The 20987-nt window shown below is 35.7% G+C and overlaps 1 protein-coding gene across 3 annotated transcripts; it reads right to left on the bottom strand.

Moving 5' to 3' along the window:
- Positions 1 to 2130: 2130 nt before the first annotated feature.
- Positions 2131 to 20067, bottom strand: LOC149797433 (uncharacterized). Of its 3 annotated transcripts, XM_089962229.1 has the most exons (3): positions 19938 to 20049; positions 11316 to 11426; positions 7526 to 9394 (listed from the first exon to the last, which is right to left on the bottom strand). In XM_089962229.1, exon 3 carries the CDS (start codon positions 9354 to 9356, stop codon positions 8430 to 8432), a length of 927 nt encoding a protein of 308 aa, XP_089818355.1. In that variant the 5' UTR covers positions 9357 to 9394; positions 11316 to 11426; positions 19938 to 20049; the 3' UTR covers positions 7526 to 8429. The 3 variants fall into 3 exon arrangements, with proteins under 3 accessions (XP_089818352.1, XP_089818355.1, XP_089818354.1); XM_089962226.1 differs by lacking the exons at positions 7526 to 9394; positions 11316 to 11426 and adding an exon at positions 2131 to 3576 and having other exon boundaries at positions 19938 to 20055; XM_089962228.1 differs by lacking the exon at positions 11316 to 11426 and having other exon boundaries at positions 19938 to 20067.
- Positions 20068 to 20987: the final 920 nt, after the last annotated feature.

Below are 20987 nucleotides of genomic sequence, written 5' to 3'. Positions count from 1 at the left end.
TGTGTAGATTTTCTTTCAGTCAGTTTATGTGTTGATTTCTTTTAGTCAGTGTGTGTGTTGATTTTCTTTCAATACAAATTACCCGTTGCTAGTCTTTTCTTCATACATGTACTTTTATGACTAATTAGGCTATCACTCATCTGCCAGTGACCTTGTGGAAAAGGTTTTGTATATCCTTTCTCAAATTAAATGTTCTTGAATGTTTAGTCATTATCAATGTGTCTAGGAAGTATTTATTAAATAGCACTCAGAATAAGCATTCTCAGTGAGTACGGGAAATTTTAAGTAAACATAAAGCCATTTCTTGTATAATCTTTGCAGGTTGCTTCACTGAGAGAATTTTGTTGAAAAAATGCAAACATTTCTTTTATGCCATCTTTTTCTTATTAGGCAGAGCATTGCATTGCAATAATATGTTGCACTTCCTTACATAAAGCATGACTGGAAGATTCGTTTATTTTAAACACACTTTTGGAACTTGTGTGGCTGTATCATGCTGAGGAAATGAGAGCTTAGTGTCGGAGACAATCAAACCCTTTGATTAGGAGTCTGACAGTGTACAAACTGAACTATCAGAACTGTGCAACAATATTTCAAATGGGACAGAGGTAAGGGCAAGATCAAAGGACATGCCAGTGATAAGGTATCATTTCATATCTTAAAATTACAGTCACAAATTTTGCATCCTAACACTTTTTTGAATTGCCAGAAAAATCTGTCCGTTTCTAGTTTGTATGCCTTTTGATATTAATCCCATGGCAAAGAGGTGCTCGTTTGTAAACCAATATTGGAAAAGAATGTAAGAGGTAGACCATATTTTACTTCTGCGGTATTGAGACCATGAAATTTATAGATTCTATTTTGTCATTATGCTTTTCCTTAAGAAAAAATTGTCAATTTTCACATTAAACAAAAAAGTATTTCTTGCATAGTTTACGAGATGGGTGGTGGGTGGGTTTGCAGCTATGTTGACAACATTGCAGTGTATTGTGTTACCGAATTATGTCTACTCTGTTTATTTAATTAATAACATGATTAAAAATGTTGCCTTATGTTACTGAGAATATTCCACTTTCCATTATATGTAGTTGTAGAATTTATTTTCCTTTTGCAGTTGTCTTCTTATTGACAAAAATGTGGTATGTTGGGAGTGAGCCAACTTTACCTTAAAACAAGATTAAAGATTGTACGACTTCTTTTGTTCATTTCTTAAAACAAATTTCATGTCATGCATTGTAATTTTTCAGAGATAGATTTGCAATTTCATGTGTGTGTGTGTTTGTCTTAAGTTATGTCTGAAGTGAATTTCTTGGCTGTATATACTGTTTCCTCAACGGTCCAAAATGTTTTGGGTAATTATCCACCAAAAAAGGCACTTCAAACGTGTATTTTGTTTTATTGTGCATTGTTGTTGCTATCATTATTATAATACAAAATAGGGAATCTGTAAGGGTGGTGATCTCCCTGGGACAGGTCAGCATCAATTTGCAAAACAAGTGTAGCAAATCCAGTTAAACTACATTGTAAATTCATTTTTCAATAGGCCTCCTATATGACCAATTGAAATATAACTTTTGAGGTCTTTTGCAAAAGCAAAATTAAGATGTACTCAGCCAATCAGATCTCTTGGTGACCAATGAAATTAAAAAATAGCCAATTGAAATTTTTAATTTTGCATTGACACAATACTTCAAATTCGCAGATACTTTCTGTGATCTTGCACTTACTCCCTTAGCATAAGATACAGATATTGTTTAAAACAATTTTCAAAGTTTCATCACGAGTTACAAATGTGGTAGTTTTATTTACTTAATTTTTTTTTTTTTACATTTATCAAAAATAAATTGTTATAGATCTTTAGAATATTCAGTCAGTTTGAAGCTAAGAGATTGGTCTGTCTTCAGATTATTTGTATTCCCATAGAATAATGCACTCATACTTATGCCAATAAACTAAAATTGTCATATTTGACAAATTGAATATATATATATATGTTTGTGTGTGTGTGCGTATATATATATATGTGTGTGTGTGTATGTGTGTATATATGTATATGTATGTATATATATGTATGTGTGAGAGTATATATATATATATATATATATATATATATATATATATATATATATATATATATATATAACAATAGCAAAGACTATGACAACAACAGTAAAAAGAATAAAACCATCAACGCCACCACCAACCAACTAATACTACTGTTGCTACACGGGCTAATACTATCATTATTGTAATGTGTTGAGTTGCTGTAGCTTTCCACTAAAACTTTATTTCATTATTTCAAAACCATCTCTGTGCATAATCGTCCTCAAGCACCTCACATTATTAATTTTACCTAGTGCGCACATGAGCGATATAGAGAGAAAGATAAATTATTTATCTCTTCCATAAATAAATTTAAATTGATAACTACATTCAAGAGTTTGTGACATTATTTAACAAGATATTTGACTAGTTTTAAGGTACCATTGACATATACATGCGATGACGGTATTTCTTTAAAGACGTTAAAAGTTTTAGTCCTGTCAAAAGTGAAGTATGTGTGAAACCAGACATGGTTTGTGAACGAATACAGCAAAGGTTTACGGTCCAGACCTCTTCTGTACAAGGAAACACAAGCTAATTTCTGCCGCTCCTTTAGACTGTCAAAGGAAGCACAGCGTTTAAAAAAAAATCTATATTTGTCCGGATCAAGGGTTGGGAAAAAGTACTCTGGAGGCGCTAAATAAACCCCGTCTTCGTCTAAAACAGATCTATATTTGCGTTGTTCAACATATATTTCGTAATGCAAGTTAACAAAATGCGGCCCCGTACTGTCTAAAACAAAGGACATTATAGAAAAAAGAGGAAGCCTATCTATCAGGATCTTCATAAACGGGTGCCGTTTGCGACATGCCATAAGTGCATTGATTACAAGTTTGTCCAAGTTGTCATCTAGCATGGGATGCTCCAGTGGCTCCTGTGCAAGAAAACAAGAGTATTTTCTCATAATTGGGTCCAATGGGTTTAAGCTATGCATATCCAGATCGGCATAAACCCCGCCATACTCGTACAGAATCATATACCTCATGGCGTCCGCACGACGAATGTTTTCACCATAGTTATCGTATGTTGAAATTAAATATGGATACCGATCGCTTATAAATTGCCGCGCTGTCTTGTCCGTCCAGAAAGTATACATAAATTCGGGGTGATTTTTATAAAACGAAAACACCCAAGGTTGGAACTGTTTCGGAATATTTTCGTCGATCCAGGTCTGGTGAATTATCTTTTGAATTCTGCAGGGGCCTACTTCAGGGAACTCCTCGAGATCTACTATCTTCAGTGGTGGATACCGATGAAGATCTGATATCACATTTTGTGGAAGACGTATACTGGTCTCACTGAGTGCAAAAGCTACACTTGCTTTGACACTGGGGTTTGTGTGTATCCAAACGACCAACACCAGTGCTATGATTAGCAGTGAAATCACAATTCCACCAATTCGAAGTCGACCGCGTTGGCACCGAATTGTAGTCAGCCGTGGCATCCTCGCTATCACAACTGGAACTATGTCTCCTGAAATAGTCAAATACTTTTACATAAGTCCACTTAAAAATCATTCTGATATTGTTTTGTATGTATGTTTTGATGATTTTATATTAGCAATGACTAGAATTGAAAATAATGGCGGCTATAGCTTACATGTACGCAGAAGCATAATGTTGTTAACTATTTTTGAAAATGTGATGTTTATCAAACGTTAAGTGTGATCTTCTATTAATCACATACCTGATAAAAATAAATCTTTACCAGGATCGAGCATGTTCGTAGGCGATGTTGCCAGTGTTCCTCAAAGTTGCATTATTTAAGCTGAAACTTCGGTTACTTTCATCAAATATATCAGGCCTCTTTAGGATTAAAATCTCATATATATATATATATATATATATATATATATATATATATATATGTAGCTGAACAATAATATATATATATATATATATATATATATATATATATATATATATATATATATATATATATATATATATATATATATATATATATATATATATATATATGTAGCTGAACAATAAGGTAAATTACAAAGGATTCTAGACTTTTGACTCCAGGTCAACTGTTGATAATAAGCACTCTTATTAATGCGCCTGACGTACTACTAAGACTTTAATTCAAAAAGTTTTAATTCTCAGAATCATATATGTAAAAGTTATATTTATCACCAAACCGTTTCAAAAAAGCGTTCGATATACTATGACACCCTCATCGGTGTGTCACTCATCACCTCCCATAAACCGTTGGTTGAAAAATCACGAAACTGCCATTATATGGCCACTATGGTGGAAAAGGGTCATGTTTTCACAAATTTTAATTACAGCGATATTTTTAAAAATTTTCTAAGCAAATTTTATATCTGCAGGTATATCAGGGTATGTGGGACGGGTCTTGCATTAAGGCCCCTGCCTGAATGGAGGAGGTGGGTATCGGTGGGGATGTTGGTGGGGGTAGAGATGGGTTGGAATATGCATTGAAAAGAGCGTAATCGACTATTGCATAGTTCGCTTCTGCGATGCGTTCAGTAATCCAGTAGCCGCTGTTAGCATTATTTATTATGTAGAAATAAATTAAAACTAAAATGATCGGAAGGGATCATAAGAACAAACTGTTGGCCCCTTTTCAAATTTAAGGTTTCGCTTTCTTTTTCTTTCTTTTTTTGGTGGTGGTGGTTGTACCTTTACATTTTTATAATGTAACTTATCAAAGTACAGGTACTGCGGAGAAACAACTCATCCATTACCATAATTTTGCCTAAAGGCAGGTCCTGACTTTTCTACGTGGTAATATAAATACTCTTCTTTCATTACGGCATCATCCACTGGAACTCTTCTGCTAACATAAACAGACGTGTGCAAAATGTAACATGTCATTTAGCCACATCTATTATACCTAACCATAATAGCCATTCAGATTAGTAGTTTATCCATCAATAGTTACACTGGTCAATATAAACCCCATCACTAAGTGTCATGATTCCAGGTAATTGTTTTTACTCCCGACACCAAGAGAGAACTAATCGAGGCAATCTTTTCCACACAGACGAGTGAGGTGATGCTGTTCCGGCTGAGTAAGTTATTTTTAAAATTGAGCTTTATAAGAAAAATAATCTTTCTTTTAAGAATTTTACCTTTATCTTTGCTTGATATACTTTCTGGGGACACCTAACGCTTACTCTGTACTATAACCAGGATTGTGCATACATAAATACACCCTCGCCTCGTCAGATGTAACTCTATATAACATTATACAATTTTATAACTCCGTTTGGAGCAGAGGGTGATATTTTTAATTCAATTTGTCCTCACGTCATACCTATCTGCCCAGGTTGTCACTGCTATTTCAATAAACCTGGGTGCATACAAGGAGTATTATTCAACAAGTTATATATGGAATTAGCTCACAATTAATACTTCCAGTCCAGTAATGTAGTTCTAGTCTATTTTTTAGAACATTTTTTCCTCTCTCATTTTGGTGGTGATAGAAGTTTTATGTATGCATTTTTGGTAGGGATTTAAAGGTAACTGTTTATTCTTGATAATATGAGCTCAGGGTGTTGTTGTCTGTGTGTATTTCGGCGACAGTGCACAGTGAGTAATAAGGCCTTGGTGATGATCCGGAAGTGAAATCTGTGTTGTTTATATGCTGCTATGTTGACAGTCCAGCATCTCAAAAAAGAGCAGGTCAACATTTGACAAGAACTTCACCGTGAAGTCATCTTTGAAGGCATTTTAGATTAACATATGATTTGCATTGATTGTCACACAGTGGAAAGGTCAGTACTGAGAAACAAATGTAGAGAACATATAGTAAAATTAATTGTGTTCTATGTCCATATGGCGGTCAGTATAGCAGTGGGAGTAAATACCCGGGAAAACCCCTGTAAGAATCACTTTAAAACATCATGCTATGACACCGACATCGAGCACAATACCTGAAAACGTGCAATGCAACTCGTCTTCTCGTCACAATATTTATAGCTTACTGCATATGTAATGAACGAGTATTTGGAAGTAATACTGCACGACTTTGGGGGCATAGTATTAGTCCGGACAAGCGAGTCATATTTTTCCATACAAATAGAGTAACCTTTTTATTATATACTCATTTTGTTTTTCTACCTTAGGCTTTATAATAAAAAGAATACACTACAAGAAACAAAGTAACTGAATTTATGCTGTATTCCAGAATAAACATTCAATCGTAGATTCATCAATACGCAGTAACAATATTAATGCACACATAGAACCGTCGAGTGTCCGTTGAACTTCGTCGGTCGCGCGTTCGATATTAGTTTTTAAAAAATTCTTGTTTTGGTCTACTTAAAAATGAAATTTTGAGTCATATTGTGAGTGAATGCGCATTGAAACAACTTTGCCAGTTGATTTGGAATGGATGTATTTTGTGTTTCAGTTGATCCAGTTCAAATTTGCTTGTCTGCTTGTGATGGGCTGGATTTGTTGTTTTATAGCCGATTCAATTCTGTACGATGCACATGTGATTTGCGCAGTGGACTGGCACTAAATCAACCGAACCCCTGTTTCTGTTTTGTCACTGATTGTTTGGAGTCATAATGTGTGAAACATATTAATTGTTTTCAAATAATAAAAAAGACGCCATGGAATATCACATTCGTTTCGTTTTGAGTGCAGTACGAAGAATGTCATTTCTGTAAACGTAGTCGAAATTATAGTACAATTTTGCGGTGCGTATATAAAGTTTTGGAACCATTCACATGAGCAATTAATTCGGATTTGCAGAACAAACAAAATACTTTCTGGGGAAATTCAAGATGCAAAGTGTAAGCATATTTATTGACATTCTTATTACCAGCTATAAAAAAAAACATTTGCTTATGCCGTGTCACTTGCATGCTTTCAGCTGGAAGGACCCCAACTAAGTATATGATCTGTATGGCTTCTATCGCTAGCCTACATCCAAAACATTGTATCAACAAACCGAAACGGGGAAATTTGCAAAGCAGCTACCGTGTGACAGCAAGCGGAAATATGACTTCGTCTTCTTGGCTTATTTGATCTGAGGCTCTTAGTTTTCTTACAAAACCCACAATTCCATTTTCTTCTCGAATTTAGTGTTACGACTGACTTGCAAACAAATGGCAACTATCTGATAGATATGCGATAGCTCTTTGCTTTTCTATTCTATTGTTATAGACCCTTGGGAGCACTGGTCGTAGTCTGAACCATTCTGTTTTCGAAAAGTTACGAAGATTTCTTTTAAATAACTCGAAATGATCAGACTGGACTTTTCGATACTGCATATTTCACGTTTGCTCTGGACATTACGAATATCGCATTCATTTATTACTTGTTTGAAAGTTTCATTTGTGACTCGGTGAATTAAATTTATCATCTCTACTTTCAATTAGACGAAACAGCTTGTTTGGTTTAGTCACCAAAAAAATCCAATTAACCAAGAAGCTAATGCGTCTGCAACAATCAAAGTAGTTTTTAATACACAATACTATTTTAGACACACGTATCGTGCAATATTAAGCCGTGCAGTATCGAAAAATACTGCGCTATTTTGACATTGTCACGTTAACGGATACAAAAATAAGCATATAATAATTACGTAAACAAAACTTCATGTATCTTCAATAACGGTAATTTAAGAAACCGAAAGGCAAATGTGACTGAAACTTAAACTATTGAGCTGTGACCCTGAACATACATGATAGGCGACACACATTTTAGTTATTGTGTACTGTCATACAAAGTTTCATCCGATCATTTGAAATGGCTCTAAAATAATATGGTTGAAAGGAAGGTGTAACAAAATAAATTCAACATATGACAGTTGCAACGCATAATCTCGAATAATCTCGAAAGTTAAAGAGTGGAAAGGGAAGTGACGGAAAACATAAAATACTTAGCTGTGACCTTGAAGACAGATCCCTCGTGTGATATGCTACATAAGATAATGCGATTGTGTGCATGCAAATTAAACTATTACCTGAATTTCAAATGCCTTAAAAGTTACAGAGCAAAAGGTAAATTGTTATGAAAACGAAACATACTGAGCACTGACAATGAAGAGAGGACACACCTTCTAGTGACGATGTGCAAATATGCCAAGTCTTATCCCTTAATTTCGTGTGGCTTTAAAGTTATAGAGGGGCAGGGAAAGTGTGGCGGACGGACATACGAATATCATATATGTATCCCGCTTTTCTTCGAAAAGGCTGAGGACAAAAACCATATATGTCCGAATATTTTTTTCTCTTGTTCCAATGTAAAAAAAAATTGTATCTAATGACATAATTTCTTTAATTCATTATAAGCATCGATATTGATAGAGTGACTTAGAATACTAATATATATTAAGATGCCTTATCTATAATGGTGGGTGAATGCAAATCGAGAAGGTGTCCTCTTTAATCCATGTTTGGACAATGATACACAAGCTCTTTGTCGTAAAAACGAAAGTTTCTTAAATGCTTCGCAGATCCTTAGTAATAATTCTATCTCTTCATGCTGAATGGTCGGAAAGAAATATTCAGCTGGCGCCAGAACCAGGTCCATATCTTGAACACTAGTGAAATTGTACTGTCCGATGTCCATAAAGTCCGTGAACACAAGAGTCATGTAATTGGGTCCACTGGCATCGGCCGATTTGGCCATTTCAGAAAAAACGGGAAGATTGTCCACAAGAACTTTCATGAAAGGATGTCCTTTACGACAGGCGATGAAATCGTTGGACAGAAGAAAGTCAAAGTTATAAAGGAGTGAAGGGATCTCTGGCAGAACTCTTGCCAGAATGCAGGAATAGGTACTGAAGAGGGGGTCAAGTGGCCGCAGGCTTTTCAATCCTAAGTCAACATACGCTCCTCCAAATTCGTACAACACAATGTACCGCAAAGCATAAGAACCCTTCTCTTCCTGGGCATATAAATCAAACATGGAGGTGAGTCCTGGATATCGGGTCCTAAGCAATAACTGTGTGCTAGCCGCGGTCCATAGAACGTATTTCCATCCCTTGTGATTCATCATCAATGAGTTGATGTATGGCTCTGCAGCAGCGGGAATATACTGGTCAATCCAATATTGGTGGAGAATAGTTTCTATTTTTGGAGTTCCATTAGTTACAAGTTTTAGGGACTCGGAGACAGAAAATGGCTTGTATGTACTCAGATCATATTCTCTTGGTATTCTTAGCTCCAGTAAAGGATGGTCTTGGTACACTTCAAACCAAATCCATGTCAGAATCAGTGCGCCACACGCAAATACACACACTCTTATTCTACTCTGTCTGCTCATTGTTATCTGGTTCAATCTAGAAGAGTGTCCACAAGCGTCTGAAAGACAGGAGGTTGACATTAACTGGAAGCCATGCTGAAATAAGCCACTGTAGACGAAGTATATGACGCAATTCGTTATCTACTATGCTAAATCAAAATGAACGACAATAATTTCTAACAGTTGAATAATTGTACAAACTCATACACGTCTATAAATCTGTCCTTAAGTTACTCTGGACGCAGACAACAGTTCAGTCGATGTGAGCCTATATAAAATATCCCTCGAACCCCAACCCCCTCCCACATAAGCAATTTCGTAGAAGGAAATGTATTTTAAAATTATCTAACAAGGTGAATCAAGACAAGTACATTTTAAGTTACAAATATAAGGTGGGAGCAAACTTAAAGCAGGTAGTTGGCTCTCTGAACGAGATTTGTTAATGTGAGAGAAGGTAATGACAACAAGAAAGGACTCTCTCTCTCGTCATCATTATTTGTTGGGGAACTGAATAGTATCAAGCACATTTACCGAAGGTAACTTGTGACAACGTAATCCCCTGGACCTAGCATACTATGAGGGCCTTTACACCCCAACACTAATGTAAGAGAAGACCGGGACTGAAGTAACACAAGCCTAATACATTGTGTTAACCTATTCCGAGTTTCTCAACAAAAGTATTAAAAAATATCTAAAATGGGGATGGAAGGGTCAGCGGGAACTTAGACTACGTAAAACGTACGTAAATTTCGCTCATTCACTTGCAACCGATATTAACTAATTTGGTCTTCATCGCACCAAGTCAAAAATAGAATATGACAGGCTAAAGAGAGGTATTCCGAAATAGAATTATAACAACTGACACAGCCATTACTTATTTCTTCCTCAACCTGACAAAATGTATGGGAATATGGTATTTAGTTTCATAGATAAATAACAAAAAAGGTTGACAAGGAAGCTTGTACATTTTGGACGAACATGCACAAAGAAAGATAACGTAATCTACTTGTGCTATATAATATTATAAAGCTATCCTATCCAAGTGCACAAAGTCGATCCTGAATGATTTATAAATGTCCCGTCACACGCGCGTGCATAGCTAAAAATATTTACATAGAACGTTTCAATATATTGTCAATTACGAACTAAAGTTGCTTGAATAAAATTCAACTAGCCAATAATGTGTTAAAGTGTTGTTAAAACCACCAACAATCGTATTTCCTCAACGAAACATTATTCGGCAAACTCTGAGCACATGGATGGATAAATGAATGGATGGATGCATGCATGAATGTGCAAGGATAGATGCAGTGGCGCCAGTAGGCTTGGTGTCACCCAGTGCGGTAATTCATGGTGTCCCCATCATGGACCTCCTTCCATAACAGACCATACAAAATCCTTAGTAATGTCATTTTGGTGTCAACCCCTCCGATAGTCTCACCTGGTGCGGTCCGCACCCCTAGTGACGCCACTTGATAGATGAATGGATAAGATGAGATGAGATGAGATTAGACAAGATATGATAGATAGCTTATGTTATACTTATAACTCCTGCCCTGAACACTTTGCAGAGGTAATGATGATTAAGTTGTTGATTACAAAACATCCAACACATCCACATGGGAACAGTACTCTATTATTCGTTTTACTTTTCATCACGTTTTCTTTTTTCTTCCCCCCCCTCCCCCCCCCCCCCGACAAGCATATATTAGAAAAAAGCGCCAGGACCATAACGATTTAAAATATGAATGAATTCAGATGAAGCTTTGTAAACTTAAACAAGGCATGCGCAGAAAATCCAACGTTTACGTTTTTACTTATACATAAAATATTAAGGTCCTTTCTACGTACAAAAGTCAGATATACCGATTCAAATGATCTTTTCGATATAATATTCCGTTTTAAAAGAGCATACAAGAAGATGATGCTCAAGTTATGATTCTGCTCGCTTCGGGTGGTCAGTTACATTTTTTCACTGACCTTCGAATGAAATTTATCTTCTTGTTTTTCCCAGGTACATCTAAGGTTACACACTGACAACTTATCAATCACTTGCCTTCAATTTGAAATGATGTATTTTGCTCTTCTATCCTATAATTTAAAACAAACGAAAACAAAACAAAATCCCCCTTTACCTTCGCTATTTAAGAATAAAAAGGCACAAAATCACTCGCATGCAAAGTGTTCCGAATGTATACATTTTAACTCGAGTATACCCTAGTTAATTTTACGTATCTTAACGATCAACCTGGAGACGCTTTAATAAAACGTAGTGTACTTAAATAACTCATGTTCATTTACATACACGTAAGTGCTTACAACCACTTGCAAGTAGAGTACACTTGTGTGTGTGTGTGTGTGTGATTTGGATTTTTAACGTAACTTTAACAATTTTTCAGCCATATCGCAACGATGTCTGCAGCGTGTCAGTTTATAGTGATGTCTATCACTGGGACATCATGGCACATACATGCAGCATGATGTCCCACCCAGTCACATTATCCTGACACCAGGCCGACCAGTCCTAACACTAACCTCTTAATGCTGAGCGCTAAGCGAGGCAGCTGTTAGTACCATTTTTATAAGTGTTTGGTATGACTCGGTTGAGGATCGAACCCACAACCTCCTGCATCCAAGGCGGACGCTCAAACCACTAGGCCACCGGAGCGGTCGACCACCTCCAGCTTTTGATTAGGGTTAGCTTCTCCAGACCCTATGTGAAACAAAGCACAAGGTTTTATGTTTGTGGCGGGTATTTCAAATTCGGGAACCCCTGTGAGGTGCAAGTGTTTTGATGAAAATTTATGTCGACAGAAGCTAGCCCCTGTCGTCATATCCTGTTTACACAGAAAACACTATCGTAGCAAGCACACTGACAGAAAATCCAATCAGTGGGGTGAGCGAAGAAACACATTGTAAAATTAGAGGAAAAGCTAAAAATAAATATATTACATCTCCAAAAAGTAAGCTTATAAAAAACAAATTCAGTAAAAGATCCCCGAATAAAATAAACTAGATGTAAGTCAACTATGTTATTTTTATCGTCTAACTATCATCAGATTTTCATTCATATTAAACGAACGTGACTTCCCATCCACATTTAAAAAAATAAAGAAGGTAAAAAGAGTCCTGAAATATTACCAATAAGATTACCAACCATCCAAATATTACCAGCATAAAATAGTTTTATAACAGATATATTTAGTATATAATTAGACTGAATTAAAGGGTATAGAATGTGTGAACGCTGGGAATATAGCGAAGTATTATACAGCTGGCGTATATTGTTACTATAGAGATTATATAATTGAATTCTTATGGATTGACAATTCATAACAAAATGTCACAATTCAAATTAAATTTGTTATAAATACTCACATTCTGACGTCAAACGTAAAAAAGAAGAGGTGCAATTTTCTTATCAAGTCTTACATCGGTCATTATATGTACTTCTCATCACATCTTACATCGGTCAATATATGTACTTCTCATCACATCTTACATCGGTCAATATATGTATTTCTCGGCAGTTAACATTCATACATTATCATCACACATTAATTGTATCTCAAGACTTTTGTTCCTTTACTTGTCGTCCCTTGGACTACGATTACATTTTTGCAGGGGGTGGGTGTGTGTGTGTGTGAGGTGTGACCATCTATCACGCCCCTCGTATCATTGTAACAATGAGAGTTGGAATATATCTCCAGTATCAAATTTTGTAACATCTGATATTATTCAAGAATGTAGCAAAACTATCATAGATCAGTATGCTATTGAGATAATGACCATTGCCAATTTTACCACTTCACTAGCACCGCTCCGGTGGCCACGTACACATCACTATAAACTGTCACACTGCATACATCGTAGCGATATGACGTTGAAAATCTAAATACCACACACACACACACACCACTTCAATTGTTCTGTCGAGGTACCGATCTAATATATTTTGTCTACTGATAGTATAAGTAACACGGGTCATATAGGCATTCAACACCGACTATTTCAGTAATGGGTGCCATGTTTTAGAATTAGAATTTACATACATTTAAGTGGCAAGTATTCGCTTCATTTGGATTCGTATACATCCATATTCCTTTGAAAGATCAATTATTCAAACGACCCGATAGGTGCATTACGGCAAAAATCAGTGTTAAAGTACGTAGACATTTTGGACAAAATGAACCTACAAGTGTTATCCAGTACCATCCGGATTGAATGTCGCGCGCTGTGATGTCATAAAAGAATCTACGCATATTGATAAACGAATTCGTACCATCCTCGATTATGACGATTCTACTCGACGCGCTCTTATTTCAACCCAAGTTTAGTACATGGCCACCATTGTAAAAAAAAAATCCATAACGATAGATAATTTTCGTCTGGAAGTTTCCTGGTTAGTTAAGGTGCAGAGCATTCAATAATCAGGATTTAATAAACTTTGGTTAAAGAAAATTAGTGTTAGATTTTAAAAGAACAATTTATATTTAATTTAAAATGAGTAAATGCGCATACATGACCCACGTAACTTGTACTATAGTATATTCTCAAATCGTATCAGATATTATTTGGACGTAAATCGTTATGAGTAGACAATATATGGGTAACTTCTGGATTCATACAATCTGTACGAGAAGGACGGGAAGTTGCTAGTACTAATGGTAGTGCACGATATGATAGTCAAGGCCAGACAACAGTTTCTGCATCCAGTAATATTCCCTACAGAGAAATATCCAACAAACGGAATGTTATTTCTTCTGCCAAATCCAATACTGCATCTATGGTGAATGTTTATGATGGAATAAGTACACTTTTCGGTGGAAACGTTTTGAACAACCACATACAAATTTATGTATATGGTACTTTCCACTAACCCAGCAGACCTAAACAATTGAATTATGTAACAGCAAATATGAACTTCCAGCTGATATCCAGTTTTGAAAAAAATATCCTGTTCGTGACAAATGTTATATTGATTAGAAGGACAATTACTCTTGTAATTGTTATTTGTATTTTGGTTGTTTTTCATATATAAAAAAGCATACCCCTAAATGTTATTTGTTAGAAAACTGTTCAATACTGCTACAGCTGTTGTCTGGGACTATTTTTTCACGCGCAAGAATTGAAAGGTGCTACGTCAGAATGAAATGCCGAAAATTATGATATTCATTCTCTTTCTTTCCACTCTAAATAAAAAACTACGTGATAAAGAGAACATAAAATGGGTAATGATTTAATTTTAAATTTATTAAACTCGCCAAGGCTCGCAAAAGTTATACATTATTCCACAAGTGTCATACATTCAGTATTAAATCATTGCCAATCTGAATAAAGCTTAGAAACTTTCCAGACAGGCCTGTATCACAAGGAACTGACTGATGCTTGCAACAGAACTGTAGTTAAGTCGTGTCGTTATTCTTGCTTTGGGGATGATGTTGCCTTCCACGCATGCGTCAGCAATTTAAAAAAGGTTCGTAAATGACAGATGCACTGATGTTCTGTTCTGACGGGGACTAATACTTAAAAATTTAGTGTTCCGAGGGATTTAATGTCATCAGTCAAAAGAAGAGGGATTTTACTTACCATGGTCAGTCAAAATAAATTTATTAATTTTAGCGAGCGTTTGATAGTCACACATAATTGGCCCGGTTGGTCTCCACTACCAGTAATGTCAGAAGGAAAAAAAAAGCGGAGATCTGCTTGTTGGTCTAGCTGCTGCTGTGTTATCTTGGCATATATTTTCTTATACTCCACTTTTCTGAGCATCCGGCATTTTTTTTAAAAAAAATTTCTTTTCGGTTACTTGTTTTAAGATGAGATTTCTATTCGGTACAAAAATTGTTTGAAATATATTCTGTTTATATTTTTTAAAAAGTAGTGTATACTGAAGTATGCAAAGGTGTGTGCATTAAATCATTTGTCGAGGAAAAAGTAAAGAGAAACGGAGTTTAAAAACCAGTGGACATTAGAGAACGACATTTTAACTACACATCCATTTCTGGCAGTTATTGTGAATTGTTTCAATCCTTAATAGTGTAGATTTAAATTTAAGAACTTAGTGTTCAGTACTGTAGGACTCAGCAAGATAGGAGATGATTGGGACTTTTTATTTAATCCAGCCTAGTCAGTTTGTGTACAATATTAGCCAAATATGTTCTGCTAGGTGTTCAAACATTTCACCAAACACAGACAGATGAAATGATTCAGACTGTATGTTTGAAGCAAGATAAGCAAAACTGTTTCATATAACTAGTATTTCGATTGTTGTTTACCAAGATAGTATGGAGCGAAGAATTTATGACAACATGGTATTAAAAGTTGAAAATATGCAATAGAAACGATTTACTGCAACGGGTGATTTGTTACTCTGTTAAGAACTTTGGTGGAGTTCAAAATGTACCCATTTAAAAGGCGTTGTTACATCCCGCAACAACTGCAATGATTCTTAACGTACCCTTTTAAAAGCGTTGTTACATCGGCAACAACTGCAAAGATTCTAAATGTGACCATTTTAAGGGCCTTGATACATCCACTACAACTGACAGAACTGTGTACGAGAAATATATCTTGATAAGAAAAGTCCCGAGATATTTATATGAACCTCGTTCTAATAGTCTCGGTTGAATGCGCCCAACATTCTGGAGGATCTGTGATTTTTAAATCAAATTAATGCAAAACTTAAACATTGTACACCATGATGTAACAAGTATTCTGCTTACGCAGGCAAGACAAGCAAGACTGGAACTTGTAGCATATTAATTTGTTAAAGTTTACAGTTATAATAATATTACGTTAAATTTTGCAACTGAATGCAGACAATGGTGCAGAATATACTTAGTAATATTATGTTAAATTTTCTGTTGAATGCAGACACTGGTGTAGAATATAATTAGTAATATTCTATTAAATTTCCTACTGAATGCAGACACTGGTGTAGAATACGTGTAACTTTCAACAAATTTAACGCAAAACTTGAATACTGTGTAGGATGACGCAACACGGTTTCTGCATCGGATATTCTCTGCTTAAGACCGCAACACTCGAGTCGCGAGAAACACCGGTAAAGGTCTAAGATGTACACTGATGCGTGCGGAAAATGTATTTGTGCCAAAATGTACGATTTAACGAATATGTGACATCAACCCCCAAAACCGCCCATCCGTCTCAGTACGGTTTTGGGGGATAGGAGATGAATTAACAGACTAAGCTGTAAGGGACGAGACCGGATCCCCATCATAATAAGGTGTAAACTTTAGACATATGGTGATATGCCAAAATTCCAGTTGAATGCAGCCATTGCAAAAATTTAGCTTGTTCACTCTAATGTTATAAACTCCTAGCATATAACAGCATAAACTTTAGATACCAAAGAATATATCCCAAAAGTTCACTTAAATGCAGCCACTGATGTAGAAGATACGTGACTTTCACAAACTTTAACACAAACTTCAGCAGATCGATGCTGTCACCCCTTCACTGTGACCACTACATCTAACCATGCTTATGCAGGTGAGACAAAAACAGCTACTTTGTAAATGGAGTAACCACGTTCTTTTGCTTCAAAATTACATTTTTTCTCAATGAATTCTGTATATATTATGTAAAATTGGCTTAATTTATTTCGTAAACTTTACGAGCTCTTAAAGTTAAACTCAGAATGTAACTAAACATGTATAAATGTATTTCCCCGCTTTAATATGTATTTTATAGCTTCCTCTTACCGCACCTTTATAACCATCTTACTGCACCTTTATAACCATCTTACCGCACCTTTATAACCATCTTACCGCACCTTTATAACCATCTTACTGCACCTTTATAACCATCTCACTGCACCGTTAAAACCAATCTGATTAAAATCACATCTCCAATGACAGTGGTGTAGATCTGATTTTAATTAGATTGCTTTATGACCATCTGACCGCACCTTTATAACCATCTTACAGCACCTTTATAATCATCTTAACGCACCTTTATAACCATCTTACTGCACCTTCATAACCATTTTACTGCACCTTTATAACCATCTTACAGCACCTTTATAACCATCTTACCGCACCTTTATAACCATCTTACCGCACCTTTATAACCATCTTACAGCACCTTTATAACCATCTTACAGCACCTTTATAACCATCTTACCGCACCTTTATAACCATCTTACAGCACCTTTATAACCATCTTGCTGCACCTTTATAACCATCTTACAGCACCTTTATAACCATCTTACCGCACCTTTATAACCATCTTAACGCGAAAGTAATTTGTAAATTTTAAACATTTCTAAAGAATTCAAAAATATTTTCATATTTAAAATCCAATATCAATAATTGTATTCGCTTCTGTGTTCTTCTTAAACACAACTAGATTTGATCACACTTTTATTCCGTCGAATCTTATAACAAATATCTCTTGATGCCGATAGTGTTGCCTTCATGTTAAACTGGAGAATATTTCTTTAACTGCTAAGAAAATTGTTGAATTCGAAACAATGCAGTTTTGTAACATTATTTACGTTTTGATAACTTTCAACCTGTTCCAATTTTTTTTTAATTAATGAACTTGTCTATGGTCCAGAAATTTACAAATGAAGATAGTGTTCGGTGATAACGATCTGTTACTTGATTTTAATATTTAACTATAGTGCAGCTCGGAAATTTTGAAAGTCAATACATATTCAGTGGCCCGATATTCTCTTACAATATTTGAGAAACTTTAGACCACTGTGATTGGTCTAAAGTGCTGCTGACCTTGTATGATATCCCGAGCCACTTACAACTAAATCTATTAAAGTTGCTGACTTCGTTCAGTTTCAGGCACAAGACGAAACGTATCTGCAGTATTCGACTCCTGGTTTCTTTCTTGTTGTGCAGCTAGTTTGTTTTTAGAAAAAGCACAAACCTACTATGAATGCATGTACAATCAACACAGCCTAAACCTATTATGAATGCATGTACAATCAACACAGCCTAAACCTATTATGAATGCATGTACACTCAACACAGCATAAACCTACTATGAATGCATGTACAATCAACACAGCCTAAACCTATTATGAATGCATGTACAATCAACACAGCCTAAACCTATTATGAATGCATGTACACTCAACACAGCATAAACCTACTATGAATGCATGTACAATCAACACAGCATAAACCTATTATGAATGCATGTACACTCAACACAGCATAAACCTACTATGAATGCATGTACACTCAACACAGCCTAAACCTACTATGAATGCATGTACACTCAACACAGCATAAACCTACTATGAATGCGTGTACACTCAACACAGCCTAAACCTACTATGAATGCATGTACACTCGACACAGCCTAAACCTACTATGAATGCATGTACACTCAACACAGCCTAAACTTACTGTGAATGCATGTACAATCAGTTAAAGACAACGTATAACTACAGTGCTAACCAATGTTAATGAACCAATGTTAATGAAAAGGTCTTTAATTATATTAGAGAGCTCAACAATTTAATTAATTACCGCTCTTATTCATTTGTAGAGATTTTCTATCGAATTAGAGAAGTTTACAAATCAACTTTATACAGCAACAATTATTAACCGATGACAATACGGAAATAGAGAGGTCTCTAATTGATATAAAGAGTTCTCTAATTCAAGCGTAGAGCTCTCTGATTTACTTGGAGTGATGTCTAAACAATTATAATGCTCTATAATGAACTGAATATACGTAAATACTGCCCATAGAGAGGAGTATATAAACTGGACCGCTGTTATTTTTATGGGGGTGCTCGTGGGGTACGTTCCTTTTTTGGTAATCTTGGTAATCTATTTACACCACGTATCTGAGCCACATGCCTTCACATCAGCAGAGCAGAAACGTACACTTTAATTAATTATTAATCATGATTACAAACAGGTAACAACATTGAATCAACTGCCACTAGAACAAGCAATTTAACATTGTTCAATTCTAAAACTTCACAATATTATAGCCGTCCAAAAAATCCTAATGTCTTGAACTGACCTCTAGTTGTAAAGTTGAGGTTACTCACCTGTAACAGCTAACACCACATTTGTTAGAATACATGTACAAGGAAACTATAGTGAGAAGATACCTGGGTATGTGCTCTAACGTACACTTATGGGGGTTGTTTGAAAATAACGGTTTTGAAGTGTTTGAAACGAAAAGCAAACTTGCTTTTACTTGAGGCAGCAGATGCAATATTTCAATATGTAATTACAATAATCTACTGTAGTTACAATAATCTACTCTTAGTCTGTTTGGTCGGAGACATAGAAAGCCCTGGCGGGGCGTCGCAGAGGAAAGGGAGCAAAACCAAGTTCTACAAATAAACAAAACCATGTAAATAATTCCCCTGGCTTGTCTTTTCAAAATATATTGGTGTACTAACCAAATGGGTACACAAATTTTAAGGCGTTGGACTCGTAATCGGAAGGGTTTTGTATCATTCTGCAAGGCCAGTTCGGCAACTATTAGGGCTTGCGTTGTACTATCTAACCCTTATGTGTTACAGTGCCGTCAAACTCCAAGCAAAATTAACGCAAACCGAGGGTTTGTAAAGTGACAACAACTGTTTATACTCACATAAATAAATCAGCCATTATGCTCATCCCCATCGTTTGTAGACACCGACTTCATGGTCAAGTCATGTAATAAAGCCATCATGCCGTGGCTAAGCTCTGAGAGACTTTGTTCATTCAAGTACACAATCAATGAACTACGGGTGAAAACGTATGGTGCACGAAGTGGGTCAAAATTACCGGTAGGATTTGTTCGCCAGTACCAAGTTTCAGGCTTTGATAGGTGTAGAAAATAAATGCTTTATTGACTTTCACACTCACATTTTTTCTTTTTAATTGTCTTGAAATGGAGAACGTTGTGCATATTGTTTTAATCCAGCGAACAGATTTTAAAATTGATATCCCTTCCCGTAAAAAAAGAGAAATAGTGCAATTAAGGTGAATTGCGACCGGGGTGACGATGATGGTCCCGCCAACTATTTTCCTGCAATTTAATTTTTATCAGTATTTTGGCGTCCCAAGACCTCCTGCACCCCACCCCCTCGCGCCTCCGTTAGTACGCTACTGAGGAGAACTTATGGGTTGATGTGTATCTGGTGTAAATAAATGTATATTATTTAAAGGTCTTAATGAGTTACCATCGGTAGATTTGGTTTGGTATTTTACGACACAGCAGCACAGATAGAATACGTAACGACGACGTAAATGGAATAAATGGTTTATACTAAAACAAAAGACGGTAACCGACTAGGATTCATCCAATGGTAGGATTCAGTCATCCTCTCGGTCGCGAACGCGGCACACTAACCACTGAGCCATGAAGTCCAAAACTATGCATTGTTTTGGAAAATAATAATCGTAGCAACGAAATAATCATACACATACTTATATTTTGTACTTTAGCACGTAATAACTTCATACATTTTGCTACTGTTCATTTCACACAGCAACGCCAGTTTTATCCTATCCATAAATTTTCAGGACAGCATCATTAAATGTAACTAAAAGTACATGATTAGCTTTAAATACTTCTTGTAGATGGAACTATGAAAGATTTTTATCGAACGAAAATATGGTTTCGCTTAATTAATATAACTTGTAAACATGGTCGTCG

Source organism: Sinohyriopsis cumingii, chromosome 6 (genome assembly GCF_028554795.1).
Source record: "Sinohyriopsis cumingii isolate HCF-2022 chromosome 6, ASM2855479v2, whole genome shotgun sequence".
Classification (NCBI taxonomy): domain Eukaryota; kingdom Metazoa; phylum Mollusca; class Bivalvia; order Unionida; family Unionidae; genus Sinohyriopsis; species Sinohyriopsis cumingii.
The sequence above is the reverse complement of the archived record's forward strand: the minus strand, read 5'-3'. Positions and strand labels throughout refer to the sequence as shown.